Source organism: Pteropus alecto, unplaced genomic scaffold, assembly GCF_000325575.1.
Source record: "Pteropus alecto unplaced genomic scaffold, ASM32557v1 scaffold104, whole genome shotgun sequence".
Taxonomy (NCBI): Eukaryota; Metazoa; Chordata; class Mammalia; order Chiroptera; family Pteropodidae; genus Pteropus; species Pteropus alecto.
In genome coordinates, this window is record NW_006436664.1 from 3,961,053 (window position 1) to 3,986,535 (window position 25,483).

At 30.9% G+C, this 25,483-nt stretch overlaps 1 protein-coding gene across 11 annotated transcripts in view; it reads right to left on the reverse strand.

Moving 5' to 3' along the window:
* Window positions 1-25,483, reverse strand: part of MIPOL1 (mirror-image polydactyly 1) — a 260,822-nt gene that overhangs the window by 208,437 nt on the left and 26,902 nt on the right. For 5 of the 11 annotated variants that reach the window (XM_025047925.1, XM_006913461.3, XM_025047929.1 and 2 more), the window contains 4 exons: window positions 24,651-24,729; window positions 8,738-8,957; window positions 7,021-7,156; window positions 5,603-5,708 (listed from right to left, as the gene is read on the reverse strand). In XM_025047925.1, the coding sequence (XP_024903693.1) occupies window positions 5,603-5,708; window positions 7,021-7,156; window positions 8,738-8,957; window positions 24,651-24,729 (541 nt within the window). Of the gene's footprint in view, window positions 1-5,602; window positions 5,709-7,020; window positions 7,157-8,737; window positions 8,958-12,625; window positions 12,718-20,845; window positions 20,902-24,650; window positions 24,730-25,295; window positions 25,430-25,483 lie in introns of those variants that run through there. The other 6 variants (XM_025047927.1, XM_025047930.1, XM_025047926.1 and 3 more) reach the window with 6 other exon arrangements.

Below are 25,483 nucleotides of genomic sequence, written 5' to 3' on the forward strand. Positions count from 1 at the left end.
CGTATAAAGTAAGTTTTAAATAAAGCTTAGTGAGGCTGTCATTTACACAAGATAAGTGATAAAAAGATTAGAACAAAGGTCTGAATCCAAAGTCTGAGCATTTAACCACTACCTACTACTAATGGTGTGTAAAATGTAACAAAGATAGATAGATAGATAGATAGATAGATAGATAGATAGATAGATAGACAGACAGACAGATAGATAGATAGATAGATTCATAAATATAAGACTTAGGAACTAAGGACCTGTTTTGGCTAAAACCCAATATTGGCCTTATTTCAGTTTAATTGGAAGGGGATCTCAAATTCATCTTCTCCAGGAGATATCAGGAACCTGGATTTCTCTTTGTACCAAAGGTTAATAAGAAATGTGTCTGCAAAAGTCAAACAGCATTAAATACTAAAAACTGATTATTATTCTACAGGAGTTGTTCTGTCATTCATAATCTCTCCATGCTCCAACCTTCCACAGCTAATCTTTAATGGATGACACACAAGAAAGAAAAATAACATATAAAGCAGATACCCTAGAGTGAACATTTAAGAAAAAGAAAAATAAAGCTTTTAAAAAAACATATTTTAAATAACACAAAAATAACTTATAAAAACTAGGTCAATACTTTTGTGTAAAATTTAAACATCATCTGTACACTGTAAATATAATAGAGGAATAAAAATTAAAAGACAGTAAACACTAGACAATGCCCACTGAGACTTTTCAGGAAAAATGAAAGATTTAATTGAACAAGTAATTTTTAAAAGTTAAAACCACATTACTGACTTAAGAGTAAATTAATGGATGCAAATCAAGCCACACAATACTCTCAGTATCAAATTCAATTTAAGTAAAACAAACTTTGAAGTGTTTGTGGTTTAATCATTTTATTTAGATGAGAAGAGATACTTTGCCTAAAGAACAAAGTAAATGTTTCTGTTGTGCTTCTCTAAAATATCCCCTAGTAGTTGAAGGACATATATGCTAATAATTTTCAAATAATATTATTCATATATGTAATTTAATGAGTTAAAACACAGTAAAAAGTCCTAAACAGCTACTATTAGATACTTTTTCCCAATGTTAATATGTAGGGAATGAGCTGGTCATTTCAGCTTTTGTTAAGAAGACCTACTAATTACATATTTTTCTTTCACTTTCCTTTTTGTAAAGAATAAAAAAAATAATTTTCATATTTTCAAACTTCTTAAATAAGATTAAGTCTGAAAATCAAGGAAAACTAAAAACTGTGGAGATGAAATAATAAAAATACTTTAAAGCTACTTTTTAAAAAGAAATACAAATCAATTCTTTCTGAAACAAAATCATATATAAACTATGGGGTGGTTATTTATATTAGGTACACTTTGAATATGCCCCTTTTAGATTTAGAAGTCTTGAGAAAATAAGGTGGTGACATCATCATCTTATCATCATAATTACCATTTATTGAGTGCCTTCTATGAGTTAAGTACTCATAAACATTATTTCACCTAAACGTCACAGCAACGTATAAAGTAAGTTTTAAATAAAGCTTAGTGAGGCTGTCATTTACACAAGATAAGTGATAAAAAGATTAGAACAAAGGTCTGAATCCAAAGTCTGAGCATTTAACCACTACCTACTACTAATGGTGTATGTGTCAGAAGTGATTGCAGACAAAATATGTTTGAAATACCAGATCCATCTATTTGCTGATGTATTTTCAGTGCCTAATACCGTGCCTAGTACATAATGGGCTCTCAATAAATACTTCTTGTTTGCATTTTAAAGATGTTAGCATAGTTCCTATAAAGTGCTTGGTAAAAACAATATCACTGGTGATGGTGATGTCAAAAAAGAAGGGGGAAGTAAAAGGGCCAACTATATGAAATTTTATCACAATACAGGATACAACTCAGTTTTAAACTCTCATGAGATCAGCAGTATTCACATCATGTAAAAACCATCAGGGAGGCAAAGGAAATAGGCTTCATGCTATTATAGCAGTCTACATGAAGGTTTATCATAGGTATTCATTAAAGTCCAAATCCTTTGTATCTTATTTCTTTTATTTCAGATTCACATTTAAGTAAAATGTACTAGTGATAACAAATACATATACTTCAACAGTAATTTTCTTCATCATCTAACCCTTTGTTTCTAATTTTTTTTCACTTTTGTTTATTTCCTTTAAAAAAACTATTAACAGCGAACCATTAATTTTAATTAAAAGCTGAACAGAACAAAAATCTTTTCAAAACTTCTGACGTTATCAAAGGTTTAAGAATTTCATAAAGATAATAATCAAATATTAATATTAGCTACAACCTACTGAGTACCAGCTATATACTAGGTGCTTTTAAATATTATCTCTAATCTTTAAAATAATCTGGTAAATTAGTTAATATTCACATCTTACATGGAAGAAAGTGAATCTGGAGAGGCTAATAAGTAATTTGTCCAAAGTCACACAATTCATATTAAGTAAAAGCTGTGATTTGAATATGGGTCAAGGCTTTTGATCCTTCCATTTCTTCATTCTGCTTCACAAAGAACTAGGCACCTCTTGTTTTATGCGGTTTTGACTATACTCAATTCTTACTCTTGTAAATTATACAATCAGCTGGGAAGATAAGATGAATTAATTTATACATAAATAATACACATAAAGACACAAAAATAAATAAGGGGCAAATCAGAAACACAAGAAAATGGCAAGTTCTGATCATACCCATCATAAACTTTTGGTTTATGTGGTCTTTATGTGTCATACTTATCACAGGAATTATTTTAAGATTAGAAAGCAAGTAACTTTTAAAAAATTACATCTTTTAAAGATACATTTACATTTTCTAATACTATAAATCTAATCCACGCTCATCACAGAAAACCTAAAAAGGCAAAAAACTGTTGACTGAAACATTAATACATCCATTAATACTACCAAAATTTGCCTCTCATTTTATGGAATACACATGTATTTATATTTTAAAGAAATTATATCAGTTTTCCCCACTTCTTTCACTTAATATTATAATGATTTTCTCATATCAATTATTCTTCAGAAATGATTTTAATTGTTGCATGATATCTCGACAGCATAAATGTGCCTTAATTTATTTAACCATTCCCTTATTATTTGATTTTAATTCGCTTGCTGTCATAACTAATACTGATGAATATACATCTTTACATTTTATATATTAGAAAGAAACAGCTTCCATTTCCTTGAATACTTCATATTTTAATTAACATTTTATTTGAAAAATCTATAGACATATATTTTTGCATACTATTTGCAATTTTCAGTGTGTAGTTCAGGATGTGTTTGCATGTATTTTTTTAAATATGAAATACCTTGACTTTAAACATTTATATTCTGCTTACGCACAATAAGTATTTAAATATATGCACATATTTGTCATCTACTTTACCAAATACACTTTTTATTTCCAATCTAAAAATGAGCAGTGAAACAAACATCCATGCTTATGTGGATTATCTGTTCTTTCATATGACACTAAATAAAAAACTTATCACATATAATGTAAGTCATATAGTGTTCCCCATTCTATTACGGCTCTGACATAGTTTTTTTTTATGGTATTTTCCTTTTTGACTGCATTTGCTACTGATCCAGTAGATGATAAGTTGTTTAAGACTGTACGTGTAATGAGAAAGCATGAAAAAGTTCATGAGTCTACCAAGAGTCAGTGAACAAATTTCTTGTAGTTTCAAATCAATGGAGTTCTTATTTCATTTTTTAAAAATTTTCACATATTATATAATTCTCTCTAATGTCACAAGGAAAATATCTTTAATCTTTTTTCAATAAAATAGAACTAAAATATTAAAAAATAAATAAAAATAAATTCTAAGAATTTATACTTTCAAAAAAATATAAGGGATTTTCATTTTGTGTCATTTTTCTAACAAAGTAGTTGGACACATCTTTTTTAACTAGATTGCTTTGTCCAGAGAAACTATATACACTATGAACTTAATCAATTTAGGGGCTGTAAGAACATACTAAACATGTTTCAAACATTTAACATTTACTAAAATAATATTTTATTATTAAAAAGAAATATTTGATTAACAAAATAACAAAAACAAAGTCTTTCCATTTTATGCATGCATGATTCATAGTTTAGCCAAAGGGAACCCTTAAATATATACCAATAAATATTAAAGTATATGATTAGCTCTAGTACACAAAAATTTAAAAGTAATATTGCTTAATGAGTTTTCCCCTCCGGGAGATAAATGAGCTATGAAGACATATTAATTCATGATTTTCAGTAAGTCATAATGGCATAAATCTCATTAAATTAATTGTTAAATTATACATGCAATTAAATTATGATGTAAACACCTTAAAACAAATGTACTTCCTATAATGTCTTACTAGCAATTTGTATCTATATTCAATTATAAAAAGCCAAGAAACTTTCAAATTGTTCTAAACTTATATCTGAATTATTCATTTTTAACATACTGTTAATTTTTTAAAAAATATATTACTATTTCCCCACAAAAAAAATCCAAACAATTCATGGTACTTTAACATTAACAGAAAAGCAACCACCTGGTATTTTGCTGGAGTATTTATTTATGGTCATTTTGGTTGCATTCTCATAGTGATGTTTAGTTCTATAACATACAGTAGTCAGGCTATATCCTGTTAATGTCTCTGACTGATATTACCAGAATTCTTTCATAAATGCACCGAAGGCTAAGTGGCTCATAATGTATGATTATAATTTCAAACTAATCACAAAATACGATTATTTCTTAAAATCATTCTAATGATATAAAATTGTTAAAATAAGTAATCTCTAAAATACCTTTCAATGTTAATTTCTATTACTCTGTGAAATTTCTCTTTCCTTACACTAAAACAGTGTGAGGAAGAGTCACAGTGACATATATATGTGTATATTTGTGAGAGATTATAACTATTGAGAGTCATCTGATCATATCTGTAACATGTCACAGATGTATTTAAAAAATTATTTCTCCTTGCAAAGACCTGAGAGTGAAGACAGACTCCAAAACATATTTAAGGCAGTCATTTATAATCTTAAACTCTGTCAACCTTTCACTTTAATCTTCTCAAGGAAACATTATCTCCAGCATCATCCACATCATCAGATACAAACTTATTAATTGCACAAAATAGATTTTTAAATCAAATGTAGGTTTTCATTGGCAATGAATATATGACTAACTTCATACAAAAAAGAAGTATTTCCTCTCCACGAGCTAAAACAATAAGTGGTATTTGAACTGCTGGTTGAAAGGTAGAGGCACTGGTAATCATTATTTCCCCTTGTTTGTTCAGGCCCTTCCAACAAAACAAACAACCTTTTTGTGATTGGATTGACATGGTGTTAACAATGCATTTAATGCCCAAATCAGTATGAATACAGGTAAAGCTCTCACTAATACCAGTACCAGGATGTTAAAGCCACCTATTTTCTAAGCAGCCAAAAAAAAAAAAAGGGACACGGCCTCCCCTCCTTTGGCAAATAAGCTAGTATGTTAGTATTCACCAGGCCATATAATATAATAACCTTGTGTATCTTTCTTAAGGCCATATGTTAATACTCATCTACCATACCTGCTGTCTTTTCAGCAATCTGAGCTTCTGTTGCTTTCTCTTGGAGTTCCAGCTTAAGCTTTAGTTTTCTCTGTTCTTTATCTTCTTTAGTCAGTTTTTCTTGAAGCTTAAACACATTGGAAAAAACCTAAGATACTTATCTGACAAATTTCTTGCACAAATATAATTAATCCTAAAGTAAAATTTTTTTAAAAAATAATATTACATTTAACTCCCTAAACACACAACTCCAAAAAAACCCCCCATAATATTTAAGGTTTTAAGGTATTTTATAAACCAATAATTTCTTTTAATAACATAGAAATTATAAAAACAATTTATATATACTTAATTTATATGTATGCATAGGCAAATGAAATGAAAGAGGGAACAACATAATTGTTAAAAATAACTACTGCAAAAAGCAATCTGATCCATTCTATTGTCTTAAAGCAAAAGGCTTGGAAGGGACTATCCTAAAAAATTAATGAACAGCACAGTTTCCAGTTTCTTTTAGTAATTCTAACAGTTTGAAACAAAATTAAGATAATAATCTTAATATCTGAAACAAGTTTCCCTTTGGGAATGCCATCCCATTGTATTCCATTTAAATTGGCACTGGCACCTAATTCATAATTGGCATGTAATAAATAACTGATAAATAAAAGAACAGAAAATATCTCTTGCATGCAGAATCTTTCCAAATGGTTTTTGGGTTTTTTTAAATTTCTGCCTTGGCTTTTGTCATTTGTGTTGTTTTCTATCAGACATGATCAACAATCCTAACATCATGCTTCAGTTTGGTTAGGTCAAACAACTAGCATATTAAAATCAGAAAAGTATGGAGAGGTTAAAAAAAAGAAGGCACAAAAAATGAACATTATTTAATGCTCAAAGAAATGTAACTAGAAAAAGAATGAGGAAAGATAAAACACGACATAAGTTGAATTAGACAAAATGCAGCAATATAACACAAGGTAAATGACAATACTGCCAAGCCCTGCTACTTTAAAGTTTAATTACATATATTATTGATGTGAAATATAGGGCACAGATGCTAATAAAAAAAAGAGAAAAAAGTTAAGAAAGTAATGTAAAACCAGCACATTAAATTTCTCATTCTCCATAACACTGGAATAAAATTTTACCACAGTAAAATGTGAATGAATCTTTTTTCAGGTACATATTCAAGGTACCACAGATTTATGAAAAAGGAAATGATATCACAGGCCAGCAAGGGCAGGAAACCAAAGAAATTGCTTTTTGTGGCCAAATCCCAACTCAATCACACCCTGTTGGCATGATACGGCAACAACATAAAGCTACTGGTAAAGGATTAAAGTACACAATAAAACTAAATTATGATGGACAACGAAGCAAATTTAGGAGGTCAACAGCTAAAAGCACAGTGTATAATTATCGGATTTTCTATATTGTACCTTTTTATTGCTTGCTCTGAGATTGTTCAATTCTGTTAGAAGAAATGCTATCGTCTTCTCTTTATTTAAGTCTGAAGTAACTTGACAAGGAATCATACATTCATAATGCAAATTCTTATTTGTATGTTCCATAATGCTGTAATAAAGAAAACAAACAATATACACACATGATTTCTACTATACAGGATCTATAAATTTCACCCTTCAAATGGGGAGGGGGACAAATTTAATTTTAACAATAATATATAAAGTTACTTAACTTAAAACTTCTTTTGTTATTTACTGTTACAAGAAAATCCTATGAATAAAAAGAATAAATATATAGATTTTATTGAGGTGCTAATCTATCAGCTGAGAGAACTAACTCTGATGAAAGCATTTAGTAACATCTACAGAGACTCACAGATCAGTACACTCTAAGAATTCAGGTTTTAGCGGCTGGGAATATTAAATTTGTACTTTTAGTCAGGACAAAACACATTTCTCACTTTCCTGAAAATGGGAATAATAATCATAATTTTTTCAATTTGGTTGACAGAATATCACTTTCACTATTAAATTCAAAACATTAAAAATGAAAACATTTTCATTAAAAATGAAAAGTTTTTTGACATTTTGCATTCTATTTGAGTATCAAAGGACAAGTAGTATAAAGAAAGGGAAAGAAAAAGAGATGGGCTATTTTTTGAAGGCATTATATTAAACAGAAATAAATCTTAGAGTCTCTAAGAAGAAATTAAGCAGTGAGGCCTGCCTGGGACAGAGCCACTCTACTGACCATGTGTATCTTCTGTTGCAATTATACTAGATGTCTCATACTCTGACTTTAGCCCAATCTCTATTTATTTTTCCCATGTAGTTATAAAATGTTATCACTTCTTCATTCATCCTTACCTCTACTCCTCTACGGTATACTCAAATCTGTACTTAAGTAAGAATATAACTCATTGCTAAGAGGTAGAGACATGTTAACATACCTACTGAATAATTTTTAAGTAAACAGCAATAGCTATTCCTATGAAAAATTGTTAAAATTTATTCTATGAAATAAGATTTTTTTCTGGACTGAAAATACATTAGTCGCTGAAATTTTTGTAATTTAGTAAGTAGTATTTTCATAATAAATGACTAATTATCAAAGTATCTTAAATCTCATATGGAAAAGGCAAAGGTGTCACAAACTCAAATCCTTTCATGGGATAGATAGGTAAGGTGAATGGGTAAAAGCTGCAGAATGTAGAATAAGAAGAAAGTCAAATTGGAATGTATAAGGCCCTTCTAAAAGCAGTCAAACTCATTTAAATGAAAAATAATGCTAACCCAAACCAAAACACATCTTGGGGCTTATTTTGTCTTAGAGCTGCTGGTTTTAGGCTCTGATGAATAATATCCCATTTATATCAACTCAATAGTTATTTCCCAATCCATAATGAAAGGTCACAGAAAATATATTCAACAAGAAGGAATAAAACCTCATGGCCTTTATTCAAACTCATCTTGTGCTTTTTTACTAAGCAATCTAGACACATCGTATCAATATAATGGAAAGAGGAGAAAACTCTGGTAGATTTCACCAAATTTTAATAAGTTAATGACATGTCCAATTTAGCTCATATCATAAATAAGGGAGAATAGAGGGAGGGAGGCAAGGAAGAGAAGAAGGAAGGAAGAGTTTTCCCAATTCTTATTTTTTAAATCTAAGGCTGCGAGCACTCACTTGGATTTTTCAGTAGTGTAGTAAGATGACTCATCACTTGGATAAGAAAAATTCCTTGATCTCTGCCCTGGCAGTTTTGTATCCTCATATGTGGCTTCATTAACTAATTCATTGGATTTCTGATGCACGCTTCCCTTAGAAGTCACAGTAAGTTGCTCATCCGGCTGTGTACTTTTAATTCTCTCTGTAGTCTCCTGCTCAAGATAACTATGGGCTATATCTGTATTTAAAACAATACAAAAACACGATATATGCAACACCATAGCTACATACTGAATCATTCAAATGAATATTTTTGTGGACTGTCTTATAGCTTTAAACATATACTTTCTAGTCTTACTCTTATTGTTATCACATAAGCATACGCAGTGTGGTTCTGCCATTAATATTTCCATTCCCACAGGGAGTGGGCGTTTAGGACAGTGATTTAAACCTTGCCTGCAGGTTGGAATAACCTGAGGCATTATCCTACAGCCCAGACCACATTTTATTCTAATTAAATCAAAATCTCTGAGTGATTGGGTGACCCCAGCATACAATGAAAGCTGAGAAACATTGATTTAGAGGTATTATTTTCAGATTACTTTTTTCCCCTAAATTTTGAAAAATAGGCTGCAACAAGTTAATGATTATAGTGAAGTGATGCTATACATGGAACTATGGTATCACACTGCTTGGGTCAGAATTCCAGCTTTGCCAAGTGCATAACTTTGGTCAAGAAACTTAATCCATCCATGCCTCAGTTTCTTATTTTAAAAATAAGAACACAGTAACACCTGAGTTGTTGTGAGGATTAACTGAATTAATAATACATGCAAAATACTTGGCCTGGTGTCTGACACATCAATAAATGTTAGGTATTATTTCTGTAATCATAATATAAAATAAATATAAAAATTCTTAACTCCATTTTCTCAGATATGTATTATACCTGCTCTGCAAATCAGACTATCCATACTCTTCTACTGGGACTTCAATTATACTTTAGAGTAAACAAGGCTGATTTATAAGAGTTTTCTTTCTCTCTGCCTTTTTATTTTGATCAACTATTTTACCACCAAATGTTGTTTTAATCCTCTGAATGCTCTCAATGCTCTTCTACTGTGCCATATTGTATTATCCTATATTAGAATTCAACCATTTGCACAGAAAGTTTGACCCTTCTAATTAATTTAGTTATTCATTAATTTTAATAATTCATGGAAAACCTACAGTGTGGTATGTCAGTGATAAGTACTAGGAAAACAAAGACAAGAAATAGACTCTTTCCTCAAGGACTCTGTAGTACAGGGAGGAAGGCAAACTGATCTAATGAACTGAATACAATGTGATAAGAACTCTGGTAGGGTATAGAGACCAAATGCAAAATATGCTAGATATACTGATGCTCAAGTGGAAACTCTGGGAAGATTTCACAAAGGTATTTGTTCCAAATGAGGATAAGCAGGAATATGCAAAGTAATAAACTACCAAAATGCTTGAGTTAAGTGAAGTAAAGAAAAAGTTGAGACTGTGAGAATAACAGAACAGGAAGAACAGGCATGGGCATGGAGGAGAAGAAATAGCTTTAGGAAAAACAGTCATTCCTTCTATTGAAATGACAAGATGTTACAGTCAGGGAGTGAATATTTCTAATATGAGTAACATGTAACAACAAAGTCCATGACGTGGTTCATCTGGGAATGGGTTGATGAAATAGATGGATGGGGAAGGTACTTGGAGAGGAGGAAATCAAGGAGTCTGGGTAATGAAAGTGTCAGCTTTGAAGACACTGAAGTCATCCAGAAAAACAGCAAGAAACACAAAGGAGAAATGAGAGCCAAATGCAAAAGACTTCACTGACTGCATAAACATGCTAAAGAGAGAGAGAGAGGAATGAGAAAGGTGACAAGAACTGATTGTAGACAAGTTATTTCTTTTTACCTTTATATTTTGAAATAATTTCAGCCTTATAAGAAGTTGCAAAACCAGTACAAAGAACTCCATATACCCTTCGCCCAGATTCCCCAAATGTTAATGTTTTACCACACATGCTTTACAATTCATTTTCTATGCATCTATTTATCTACCTACCTACCTAAACATATGTAATTTTTTCTGAAACATTTGAAAGTTGCAGGCATGATGCACTTTGACTTTTCAAATTAGATTTTAAATACTGCTCTATCACACTGCATCTTGTCAAATTTTCTTTACCTATTCCAAGTCTAACTTATATTCAGTTTCTGAGTTAGTACCTTTTCCAAACAAAAAAGATAATAGTACTTAGTGACTCTAATTCAGTCTTCAATTATTTTTCCTAAACTTTCTGGCATAGGAGAAAGATCTTTAGGAAGTGATAATGAGATAAAGCTACTAAAAGCTTTTACTTAAGCTGTTTGTATTGCTTTGTGTTTTTCCTAAAGCTATTTCTTCTCCTCCATGCTCATGCCTGTTCTTCCTGTTCTCTTCTTATTCTCCCAGTCTGTCACTTTTTCTTTACTTCACTTAATTCAAACCCTTTGGCAGTTTACTACTTTGCAAATTCCTACGCGTTTGGAACAAATGCCTTTGTGAAAAATTCCTAGAGTTTCCAGTTGAGCATCAGTATATCTAACATTTTGCATTTGGTCTCTATACCCTACCAGAGTTCTTATCACATTGTATTCAGTTCATTAGATCAGTTTGCCTTCCTCCCTATACTACAGAGTCCTTGAGGGAAGAGTCTGTTTCTTATCTTTATTTTCCTAGTAGTTATCACAGATATATCATACTGTAGGTTTTCTATGAATTATTAAAATTAATGAAATAGGATTACATATAGAAATATAAACATAAGTCAACAAAATTCAATAAAAAGTGAAGTTACAGGTTTTGCACACAAGTCAATTAGATAAATTTTTAAAAGAACATTCACTTCTGATTTAAACTTTTTCTCTAAACAGATGAAAGCTTAAAACTAAAACTATTCTACTGCTTCCTCACTCTCTAATATAGTTTAAAATGGAAACTATAACCTACTTCAGTGTTTAATCAATGTCATTGTTAATTGTTTCATCATTATTACTATTATTACTAAATTCATTTCTCCATATGGATTTAGAAAATTTTCAATCTCTTCATAATTCTTAAGTCTATAAGATCTAACTTTCCTTATAGTTAAACACAGGGAATTTTTTATGATGACTATCGATCCCTTTATTTACTCTTCTGTGGACACACCAATATTTGGACATAGAAATTTGATGACTTCAAACCAAGTATATTAATTTTTGCTATTACTATCTAATGCTACCACTTCCACATAAATTTATCCTGTGAGCATTTGAAAAAAATGTTATGGGATGTGGTTCCATAGTGTAGCGGTTAGCATGTCTGCTTTACACACAGAAGGTCCTGGGTTTGTGCCCCAGTGGAGCCGTGGTCCATGGTCTATGGCCATGCCACCCTGAACAAGCACGATGTCTGATCTCGGAAGCTAAGGGTCGGTCGGGCCTGGTTAGTACTTGGATGGGAGACCACTTAAGAAGACCACTTAAGAAGGTGCTGTGGGCATAAATAATAAAATAAAATAATGCTATGGAAGACTACTACTAGGTTTTCCTCAAATGGCACCTACAGCTATTGCTAGGGACAGTTTATTCACCTGGGAAAATGGGTGGATTTAGTGAAGTTTTTTTAGGGAATCTCAATACTTAATGTATGTGCCTTGGCTGGCTGTACAATATATTCTGAAGGCCCTGTATTCCTCTAGTGATTTTCATGCTGTTTCCAAGGGACCATTTTCAAGACCTAACAGATTCTTTATTTCTGGAGGTATTAGTATTGCCAACTATCTCAATGCTAAAATTGTATTAAATTCTCAATTCCTTAAGTCTAGAAAATTAACAGTATTACATCATTTCTTACCTTACGACAGAAAGCTTTAGGATTCCCTTTGAGTTCAATTATCCAATTATACATCAGTCAATGTATAATATACTCAGTTGAATTGAGGCTACCTAAAAAATGATGACTCATTGTCAAAAAATAACTGTTATTTCACAATTACTATATAGAAGTGAGGAGGTGGCTAGAATCAAATAGGGATTCTTAGAGGCTGGGAAATTCTGTTCTGTCTGGCTTTGTAAATAGTTTGTGACAACTGGTATCTGTGTAAACGGATTTGATGGTCCCCAGGGGGGTCAATACTGTTTACAGAGCTGTTTCTTCAGAGTGGTTGAGCTAGAATTGTCTCTAGGGATCCTACTGGGGTTACTCAGAATAGCAACATCCCAGCTACCTGAGAGCTCACCGTCAGAAAATAGAAAGAGAAATAGAAGTACTATAGACAAGTCATTCAAATAAATGGAACTCTTGCTTCTTCAGATGCAGGTGCTACTCAGGGAAATTTATATCAAAAATAAATCATAAGGAGGCAATTTGTTAATGTGCTCTCTGATACTTGCTAATACAATTGGTCACTGCTTCTTTAAACTTTTTTTTGGAAAGGTTACAACTTATACTGTAGCATCTGATTTCATAAATAAATTAAAAGTCTCATGTTTATTGTTTCTTTCTTTTGTATATTGTCTATCACCACATTATGTAAAAACATCAAAATGATATTTTTTTGGTATTAAATAGGTGTATAAATTTGATGTTATGATGGAATTACTACAGTCCACATTTTAAACAAAAGATGTCTTCTTCTCAATGGTTAAGAATTTTTCGAAATAATTAGTTTCAACATAATCAGAACAACAATTATCAGTGGCTCCTAATAATTCTACCAATTCTTTAAGTTAAATCTAGCTGTATGCGTGTACAAATACTGTTTATTTCTTTTACTAAGTATTTCTGACTATTTGTTTCTCTTTTTTGTGGAAGGGTTAGCTTTACACATTTGCATATCTGGTTACTTTTCTCCAAATCATAAAAGAAAAAGACATCGGAAATGTCTGCCATATCACAGTGGTCTCACCTAATGTAAGTGTGTACAAGGGAAGAGTTTAGACCTTCCAACTAGACTCCTGGTGTATTTAGATCTTCCAAGCAGAACCACAGACTGCAGGGTTTTTAATTCTGGCTCTACCATACAGCTATATGACTTTTAGCAAATTACTTAACCTCTCATTAGCTTCTCTATCAATAAAAAATTACATCATAATAGCACCGACCTCAAAAGGTTGTTATGAGGATTAAATTTGAATTATATAATTTCTTAGAAAAGTGTCAGCACAGAATACACTCAATAAATGTTAACTATTATTAGCTGCAAAATCCATTTTGTTAAAAGCAAAATATTTTATTACACTGTAAGAATATCCAATGAGAAACATATAATAAAGAGAAAAATACATAACAAGGTTAAAATTTGTAACTAATAAATAATGGTTTAAGAAAGTTTATATCGGATTATAAAATAAATTACAGAAATAATAGGACTTCAGAATTTAGAAATCCTGATATTAGGAAAAGATCCTGAAAGAAAAACCAATTCCATAGGAATAAAACTAATATTTCTGTAAATTCAGCCATGGCAGGAAAATAAGAAATTTAAATAGCATGTTTCTGTAACATAATTTGAGCACTCACTGTATTGGCACATGATATTAGATATAATCAGGATCATAGCTAGTAGATCATAAGCACTTATCCTTCACAGATTCTGATTTAGAAGTCACATGAAATTAAATAACTTTTGGATCTTTGGCTTAAAAAATGCAAAGCTGTTACTTGGGTCCTATATATTCTTTCAGGGTTTGGGGATTTTTGTTGTTTTGTTTTGTTTTGGCTTGAACAGTCATTAAGAAGGAAAAAAAAACTATACCTTTCATTTTCATTGGTCTGCATTCCCACTGCACACATTTCAAGTGCTCAAAACCACATGTAGCCATTGACTATCATGTTGGAAAGCACAGATAAAATCTTACGTAGTTCTAATAAGGTGTTATTATATAATATTGATGGGAAGTCAAAAATACTTGGGGAAGAGCAGTTAGATGTAGCTATAAGATACTGAAGTAAGGTTTTATAAAGGTTTTTTATAAAGCTGTAAATGATGAAACCTGTCAATATCACATAATTTAGTCATTTGGGCACAAGGGTTGGATATTCAAAATCAACTATATCCTTTACATTCCTACCCATGGTTATATACCCAGATAAGCATATCAAAATGAAGTGGTGAAGTGATTTCATCTTTGATTAAGATAATTCTGTGACTTAGTGTACCATGTTTCAAGTCTTCCACTGGTTAGTCACGGGAATTACAGAAATTCTGTTACTTTTTCTATTATTATTAAAAAAGCTATTAAAGTGGTAGCACTACACCAAATTTCAACAAGTTTTTGTTTCATCGTCTGAAATAATCATGAACACATCAGTATTCATTCTTTTGGGGAAAAGGTCAGATTTCTGTGTAAGAACTAAGTTCTATCATTTCAGCTTCTAAATTTTAAGATTCTTCACTATATGAATGCTATGAACGCAGTATAATTGTGTAATCTCCTAAAGCTTAGATTATCTAATTAACTTATGAACATATCACATTTAAAAAAAAAAGGTTTGTAAAACTTACATCACCCTATTTAAACCTTTACAAATATTACTTAGGCTGGAATGATTGTGAAAACTATCCTACAATTTGATTAACTAACATAATGGCAATTGTTACTCTATTTATCCCCCAGTTATATAAACTATTCAGCTACTTTCTATATATTCCTAACCTTTTCAGCTTTTCTCAAATTTTATTATAAGAATAATTTATATAAAGCAGTTAAAATATGAATGAACTATGTAAATCTCTAATTTCTACAATTCAAGTAAAATAGGTTTTGTATATTTTTAAGTATGAACACATACCAATTGTCCATGAATTCACCAATTTTATATATCATTTATAGAAAGCAACTTTTCCAATAACAAATATAAAGAGAAAAAACACATTTTCTTTATATATGCTTTTCTTTTTACTTAAGAGAATTTTTAGAATTGGAAAACAAAACAGAAGAATCATCAGTCAGATACTAAGTGGAAATCACTGAAACACAATGTTAGTTCTAATGGATGGATGATTGTGTTTGGTCTTTTGAAACTTTGAAGTATAGGTAAGTCTTGATCACACAAATTAATAAATCCTAAAGCTGGAGTTAACAATAACCATTACACCCAAATTCTGCAGCTTAGCCCAGCCAATTTTTCAAAAGGTCAGGTTGTGAACTGGAGAAGATCAGGGAGGTCCACCGCATAGCTTTGTTGCCAGGCATCTCTCGTCTGGATTGTTGCAGGCATTTATTAGTATTCGTCAGCAGACTCAACAGAGCAAACAAGAAATTCAAGCACGAATAATAAAATGAAATGCTGCTATATAACCCTTTGTCATTCAGCAAATATGGGACTTTTTAGCTACATTGTTCCTAAACCTGGGTTACTACTTTAATTTTTCTCCACAGTGCTGTCTGAATGAGTATGCATGTGTGTTAAATGCAGAGCTCCCCTAACAACTGCAGGACTGCCATTTAATCTGTTGGTAGATGGACCATTTCCTGTGGGAACCCTAGCTATGATTTCCAGATCCACCAAATAAATCTCAGATTAAGATTCCAAATGAAACCTGCCTTTGGCAGATAAAAAATGTCAAGATGGATATAAACAGTAAAATTATAAATTATCTAGGTGTTGCATGACAAACCAATGTTCAATTTTTTTTTGTTGACATGTTCCCAGATATCAAAACTATATGAGACATTCATCAAATGTCACACTTTCACAATATTGGAGGCATCATTAAAACTGTTTGACTAAGGACCTCAAAGTGTTTAAGCAGTAGCTCAAAAGTATATTTGTGCAAAGTAGAAGAATAAATTTACATATCAGCAGCAGCTCATAAGGGAAGGGTAAATATTCTGTTTATCTCTCATTGTAATTCAGGTTACTTTAAATACAAGGTTTTAGGAAATCATTATACTCTATATGGCATCATTACATAACTTTCTATGCAAATTATGTATGTTTTATTCAAATTCATCATTTGTTTCCCCAGAAAAAAAAAAAACCATAAAAGAAAAGGTGGAGACTCCCATTTCATTAATCAACTGTGACTACTATACTAGTGTCATGTTAATTACACTATACTATCACAGGCTCCTTGTTAGAGTTGGTATTTTTAACTTTTAAAAAAAGCATTAAATACCTGAAACTCCAAAAAAAAGCCTGAGAAAAGTAAATTTTTTTTTTAATAATGTGTTCATTTCAAATGACTTGGCGGAGGAACAGAGACTTTAAAAAAAAGAAAAAGGTAATAAAGGACCAATACAGAACATCTTAGAGAGCAAATGGCCTATTAAAAATGCAAAGGAAGTCTCTGATGCTAGTCTCTATTGCACTCTCAGGAGATCAAGGACTGTTTTTTTAATGAAAATTTTTGTTTTGTTTTGTCTTTGTTCTCCTTACCTGGACTAATGCAGCCCTGTCCTGGTCTTAAACTCTATATGGGCTGATTATAAAATATAGGCAAAGAAGCTTACTGTAAAAAAAAAAAAATCAGATTTGCTGAACTGAAATCATTACTTTTTTAAACTTTAAACTCTTAAAAGCAATTGAATAAAAGGCTTCAGTGACTCTAAATTTAGCAACGTTTGTGTTTTTTTTGATAAAAATTCAAGAACCATTTAATCTACTTAAAATAGGAATTCATTCAAATTGCAAATTATTTACATCAACCTGTGGAAAGGATACAGAATACTCAATATTCTATATTCCAAATGTTAAAATTTATACAAAAGCCCGAATCCTTAAAGACTACGTATTTATTCTCTTTCCTATCATATTTCTTCTAATACATGCGTTGCTACAAGGAAACTAATGCTGAATAAACCCTACCTATCCAAATCTGTTAGGAATCAATATTAATCTGAAAATTTTGAATAGAGGGGGGAAAAAGACAGGACATTAACTGAAGAAGGAAATAAGGGTATCCTATGATTAACTCTGTATTACTATACAAAAAGTGCTCAAATCAATAAACATTACTATGTTTTAGAGTACATTAAATTACCTTAGATACAGCCAGTGAAACTGTATTAAAAAGGAGGATTTAGTTTCTAATTTAAAAAATACTTAATTAGCAAAAACTAACATATTCAGTATGTCTACAAGAGTAATTATATCAATATGAAATTATTACTTTTAACTTTTCCCCCACTAGTATCCTGATTTTAAAGTACCAAAGTTTTGATATGTAAAGACTAGAATCACTAAAAAATTAAAACTGTAAATTAAAATAGAATTTTCTAAAATAATTATTTTTTTTTACCATACATCATCAGCACAATTTTATCATTTGGCAAAGGATTATTGATTTTATCTAAAAGCTACAGATTAGAATATTTTTAATTCAATCATTTAAACTATGAAATAATCTATGTAACCAATTTAAAAATTTTGTAGTCTGAATTGTTCTGTTTGCTTTTTTATAGTCTCCAAGAAAAAACAAAAAAACAAAAGGAAAAACACAAAGAAAAATTGTATCTGAAACTTCCCCCAAAAAGATTAAAAAAATAATGTCCTGAGTGATAAGCTGTTTTGATTAAAGCACATGCGTGTGCACACGTACTCAGACTAACATGCCCCCAACACACACAGACACACACACAGACACACACACACACACACACACACCCCTAGAGTATTTAGTAACTCCCCCAAAATATTTTATTCAACTATCAAATTTATTCACAACCCAAAGTAGTTGAGTAAATGTAGTAAATGTAATCATATCAGTCTTACTCCATAAACAGCCAGTCAACCTGGACCAACTGTGTAAATGGCTATAAATTCAGTCTACACACCAACATATATTGATTCAGATCTCTAAAATCAACAAAATGTCAATGTACACGCAGGACTTTTATAGTAATCATACTAAAAGTGACAAATACAGTCACTATGGAGAACACAACAATTATCTTAAATATAATAAACTGAAACTCGAATTTATATAAAATTAAAGATTCAATAATATTATATTAAGATTCGTATTGTAAATATGTGTTCCAGGAAGTGCTCTGGCATAAAAGAGCCATAATCAGAAATGAATGAGAATCTTTTATCAAGCAGCTCAGAATCTTGAGAATGAATTTAAAACAAAGCAAAAAACTTGTGAAAAATTCAAGTAGTTTTTTCTATTTCAAAAAAAACATATTCATATTTTCATAGCCACAAATAAATTTGAAAGAGCTTGCATATTAAGAGTAGAGTTGAATATCCTTAAATCAAAGATAGTCACAAGTTGTACAGACAATCCTATCAATAATACAGAAATGAAGAAGTGTTCCTGTTAAAAAAAGAAATTTACCATTTTTCATGCTTATTCTTCTTAGTAATTATTATTTTTATAAAATAAGGTACCAAAGTATTTTAAGAATCCCACACAGAAGAGTATAGACTGAATTGATTTAAAACACTCTATATCGGGTAAAAACAAAAATGAAATAAAGATTGCTATTATCTCACAAACTTTTCTCTTATTAAGAATTTATGGGTAAGTTCATCAATTGCAGCAAATGTCCCAGTGTACGGGGAGATGCCGATGGCGGGGAGGTTGTATGTACAGCGGGAGGCTGTAGGGTTAAAGAGTAGGGGGTGTAATGGGAATTTTGTACTTTCCGCTTAATTTTGCTGTGAACCTACAACTGCTCTACAAAATAAAGTTTATTTTAAAAACTGCCCCAAAAAAGTAAAAAAATATAATATATAGCATAAATTCACAGATGTTAATTATTCATATTAGAAATGATGAATCTCAAAACGCAGTTCAGAACAAACTTTATAACCAGTTAAAAAACTGTTGCCCTTGTAAACATTTTTTTGTTTTTTTTCATTCCCTTTTTCTACCAAGGCCAAGGGGAGAATCACAGAATCATTCACATCAAGCTTAAAAGTAAAGACACTCAGAATCTCATTTACTTTAAAAAACTTATTTAAAATAAGATGGTTTTTTTCTTTATAAAATAGTATAACCTCAATCATTCTTTTAAGAGTTACCTTGGTATTTCCTCTGGAAGTGAATCAGTCCTTGCTGGCCAGTTGCCAGTAGTCTTAAAACCACTCTCAAATATTCTAGACAGTCATGTGTAAAGCTAACAGCACTCTATTAAGTTAGGTACTATGGAGATGAATAGGAAATTTAATCAGACCTCAGAAATGTTCTTTTTTAACCCCTCTACAGAATATGGAAAAAAATTCTTAAATTCACACTTGCCAAAAGGAAAAAGGCACATTGTGTGAAGTCGATAGTCTGAAGATTTTTATTGCAATGGGATTTTAAAACAGACAAAATTAGATTTTATCCAAAATAAATATTATTGATTTAAAATTCTATTCTATCAAATATAACTATGCTAAATATCAGCTATACTACTTTGAAAAAAATCAAGTTTCTAATGATATTGTGAACATATCTGAAGAGAACAGACTTCTAATAAAATTAGTAATACTATTTCAAATACTGTTATTTATGTTTCTTAATATTTTTAAAGCTTTTTTGTATACCTACCTTTTACAGCTGGATGAAATAACAGTAACAACCACTACCATTTATTTAGGCCCTGTAAAATATATCAACAATCTTTTTTCTTTTTTCATCTGTAAAAACCATTACCACCACACTACTGAAAAATAATTACTCTGGTATATGAAATACATATACGATCCCTAATCTTTAAAACAGTCCTAAAAGAATTATCTCCTTTTCCATATACAAGAAACTCAGGCTTAAAAATCATTATGAAACTTACACTTAAGTCCAGGTAAGTGAGGTAGTAAGTGAAAGATTAAAAAATTGAAACCCTGGTCTATCTATCTCCAAAAACTGTGTTCTGTCTACTACATTTTATAGAAATTATTAAATGCACTGGGTTCTCCAGTGCAATTTACTTTCTGCTTTAAAACAAATAAACAAAAAATTACATGACCTATTTAGGGAAAAAATACCATTACTTACTAGAAAGCCAATAATTAAATACAATTCAAGTCCTGTCATTTAACACAGAATGATTAATTATCCAGGTATTTTCAAAACCTTGAATTTCAAGCAGTGTCTAATCATGATGCCTAGGGAATCGTTTTTTTCCTAACAGCTACCTTGCTGGTAGAAATGGATGTCCATCTGTACGACTTGCCATTTCCTGCTCCTCTACCTTAAAAGAAAATAGTTTATGAAAATAATATGAGATTACAAAATAATATTTTAGTCATAATAATCAAAGACATTTAAAAAATCCTAGATGTTTTTCTATAATGTTTCTATAGATGCCTACTCTTATATAAAATGCTTATAAATCATGCAACAGTTTTAGATATAATTCATTTACAGAAAAACAGATGGACAAAACGTGACAAGACTGTATACTTTGTGAAAAGACAGAAAGGTAAATGAGCCAATAATAAGAGACTGATGGTAGCATGCAGGTTCCAAATACCAAGCAAAAATAAATAGTATTCTGACTCAGTAAGAAACTAGTAAACCACTTATAAATTACCTTTTGTTAGGTTTTAGTCCCAGTTATTTATTTTGTTTGGTAGGAAAACCAAAAGAATCATGGCTACAAAAGGTAATTGCTAGTTCAGTTCTAAAATAAAGAGGACAGCTGCCTTTTACTTAAATTCCGCAAGATAAGATTATAAAAATATTTGCTAGCCTCCAATAAACTACAACATGTAAGGACTCTGTTAACATAAGCAGTTCTAAAAATGGTTTTTCATCTCGTTTCAAATGCATACAATGATTTAGAATCATGCTTACATATTAAGCATAAAATAATTTAAAAACATGATTCATATTTAAATTGAGGTAATACATAAGTGAAAATAACTACTCTGTATAAAATACATATTAACTTTATTTTTCTAAAATGATAAACCTAAAAATGATATTGAAGAAACTCATGACATTGAAAGATTTTTCTCTAAAGCTTCTTCAAGTGTGATTCTTACCTTCCATTGGTAAGAAATATTTAAAATAGAGCAGACTTAATATTTAATTTGGATGGGCACAATAACCTTTTTTAACCTTTCTTAGGGGAACACTGACCCCTAAAGGTTCTAAATTTAATTATGTCTCACAATATTCTAAATTTAACTGGCATCCAGACTTCATATTTACCTACATTACTGCAGGTATGTATACAGATGACATATGTTTATTTGCAAATAATATGCAAACTATTTCCAATGGACTATTATGTACTATAAAACTAAACCATGTTTCTGCTAATTAAATAAAAACCACCAAAATTTAGTATAAGAAATATCCAGAAATTTATTAGACTAGTAATTAATTGTTCATAAGAGGTTTCTGACCCTATGCTTTTTTTGTTATATAGATAAATAAAAAATAAGTAAATGGTAAAAAGGGCTAAACAACCAATCATATAATAACCCATTCTTTCTGAAGGTTGACTTTACATACGTCCTTTGAGTATGACCTTTCGTTTTTTTCTTAAAAAGCAGGAAAAAAAAAACCTTGAAAAACAGAAAGTTTTCATGAAAGGGCAAAACATTATTTATTTAATTAAGAAGCCAGAAGATGTTGATGCCTTTTTGGCAACATACGTTTATCCACTCAGCTACTGCTTCCAACACCTTAAAATTTCAGTCATTCATGGTTATTTTTAACTACCTAAAGAAACCTGGACACATTTTGTAGATGTCTTCACCTGTCCTATCTACCAATCTCAGCTTAACATTTTCCAAAATACTTATATAACGACAAAAACAAAGAAAAATGTAAATCGTTTTATATCTGTTAACATTATAGATCTCATCAATTCTTTGACTTCAAATATTTCAACAATGTTTCTACAATAAACCTAGAAAAAGGATAACTACTTCGGCACTCCTCATGAAATTTGTAAGATGACACAAAAGCAAATCTGTGTAATACAAGTGTTTAATTAGCTTGATTCCTTTAAAGGATAAGTAAAATAAAATAAAATAAAATAATTATTTACAAGAGTAGACTATGAACATTAGTGTAAGAGAGTTTTGAAGCAATTTGTGCTTTATGATAAATCCCATGACCCTCTCTATCAAGAGATGACCATGTAGATTTTACTGTTTAAACATATCAGTTATTACAAAATTCAAAAGATATTACTTTCACCTGCTTAATTCTTAATAATGTTTCATTAGCAGGCCCTTTATATAAAGGAATGTCCTATTCCTATTTTCAATATCAAAAAAAGCCTGTAAAAATGCAAATTTTCTTAATGATGTTTCATTCACATCTACTACAGTCCATGTTTCCTACAAACTATTGATGGATCCACGTCTTTAGCCCTAAAATCTTCTTTTCATAAGTGTCTTAGAGCTTTAGCAGCTCCCTTCCTTTGCATCTTTCCTTTTTATTCTACATTTATGAAAAGAATTTCCTCCACAACCTCTAGCTCTTTAGATATATTAAAAATAATTCCTTTGTGTTCTTAAAGATCCTTTTGTCTATAATCTGCACAATATGACTTTTCACAGTAATGTAACCTATGAAAAGGGAATATAAGTAATGGAAACATCATTATTTACTTCTTATTTTGTACATATATTGAGTAAAACTGCTTTGAGCTCTTCAAAAGAAGAATGTTTACTTGCTTATTTGCATAAACGAATAAAAACAGCTGTAACAAATTAGTTCCCACCAATGTATCCTTATCACAAACTTGAATATAAAGAGAGTAGACCAAAATTGTCACAAAGTCTATTCACTAAAACATTTAACTTTGCACTAAAGACCTTTAACTACATTACTCAGATATTACTTGTTATTACTTTCTACACAATTCAGTCAGTTACTTGGATTCTAAACTCATAGCAAGCAGCCTAGTATCACAAATAAGTTGCTAATAGTAGGTATAAATTACAAGAAAATTTATAACAGTATGGAAATTAACAACAAATGCAGAAATCAGAAAAAGGTATACTCAGAAAATACAGCATCGTTCTATACCTGAAAACAATGCATAGCTATTAATTTACTTAGTATAAAGATGATGGAATGATCCCCCCAAATGGCCTTTAACCTTCTGAAAAAGGTAAACAGTATGGTTGATAATATGGTGAAAAAGGAGCTCTGTTGGGGGAGGGGGAATCCAAAAAGAGATATGTGTGATGTTTTGGTAATGATCCTAGTTTTTAAATTATAAAATTGGAGGAAATAAAAATGAAATACATAAAGTTTAAGCCTTCAACTATATGTAATACTATATTCAGAATAATTACTTTCCCAAGGTTTCCAGATTTGCACCATTTTACTGTAAGAGATCTCAATTAAAAGTCTAACATTTAAAACCTCTCTTCATGACCATGTTGTTCTTTAGATAAACAGATGTGCGATCCTTCTCCCTCTTTGTCTCTCTCTCGTCATCTCTTAGTCAAACTGTGTTTCTGTCTCTCACTGTTCTCTCCCTCTGCCTGTGCATATCCGTATGTATCTTTTTTTCTGTCTCTCTCCTTGTCTCTGACTCCATCTGCACATCTCTGCATGTCTCTATTGTTCTGATTCTCTCTGGGCCCCTCTGATCACAACTCTCTGTGTCTCTTTGTGGGTGTGTCTTTTGGTACACACTTATCTCTACATGTGTCTCTGTATTTGTATGTGTCTTGGTCTCTTTCTCTGTAGGTGTCTCTCAGTACGTGCATATGTCTGTCTGTCTCTCTATATATACCTTCCATGTCTCATTCACAGTGTGCGTCTCTTTCTGTGTGTGCCTTCTTTGTGTCTCTTTTGCAATATGTGGGTCTCTTTATGTATGCCTTCTTCTTTGTGTGTGGGTGCATGTGCACGTGTGCTTTTCTGCCTCTGTCTAATATAATGCTTAGAACAAACACACTTCATTCAGTGCCTTGAACTAGCACAACACCTGGGGTTTGGTATTAATACCTTAAAAGTCCTTACCTTTTGACCAGTCCTCCATTTGTACTTCTGTTCTTGTTTGCTCTGGCAATGTCTCTGGGTTTTGCTCCAAGATATGAAGCTAAAATAAAGCCAACTCTAGATAAATAAACTTAAAACAATATATCAGAACACACCTAAGCCTTACCTTTGTTTAACAGAGAATTTACAGGATAAATGGTTGTCTAAAACATTTATAATGGTACAATTAACTGTATTTCAACAGGTAAAGTTAGATCTTTTTTCTCAGAAAAACAGTCTTTCCTTCACACTTGCAGTCTATTAAATACAGTTCAAATTAAGCTTCTAGACATTCTTGCTCCTTTATGGTTAGAGAACCATTTATTTAAGTCTTCTCCAAATATAACCTCAACAATTTAAGAAAAATAAAATTTGTAGTCTACTGGTCATAAACTTTATACCAAAAATTTTGAATTTATTGACTTGCATTTACAATGCATATTTTCATATAAATATTATGTACTTGTAAAAGTAATTTAAGAATGCTATTCCATTTTTTAAAAAAATAAAGACTGTCATTAGCTTGTGGAATTGATAATTCTATCACATTTGTTTTCATAATAAACATGACAAAAGCTATACAAGTTTTTTTTTGCATGGTTTTAAGGAGAATAAAATTAGATTTACCTCACAGCTAGAACTCTGCGTTCTTTAAAAAGTCCTCAAATAAAGCTCTAGTAAGCTTCTCCTTTTTCCAATTTTCTCTAAATATGTTGATCTGGAGTTGGCAATCTTTTTCTAAGTTCCTCATTTACTTTTGGATTAGCTGAATATATAGGAAGTTATTAATATCAAAGAAATATGTTCTAGTCAAT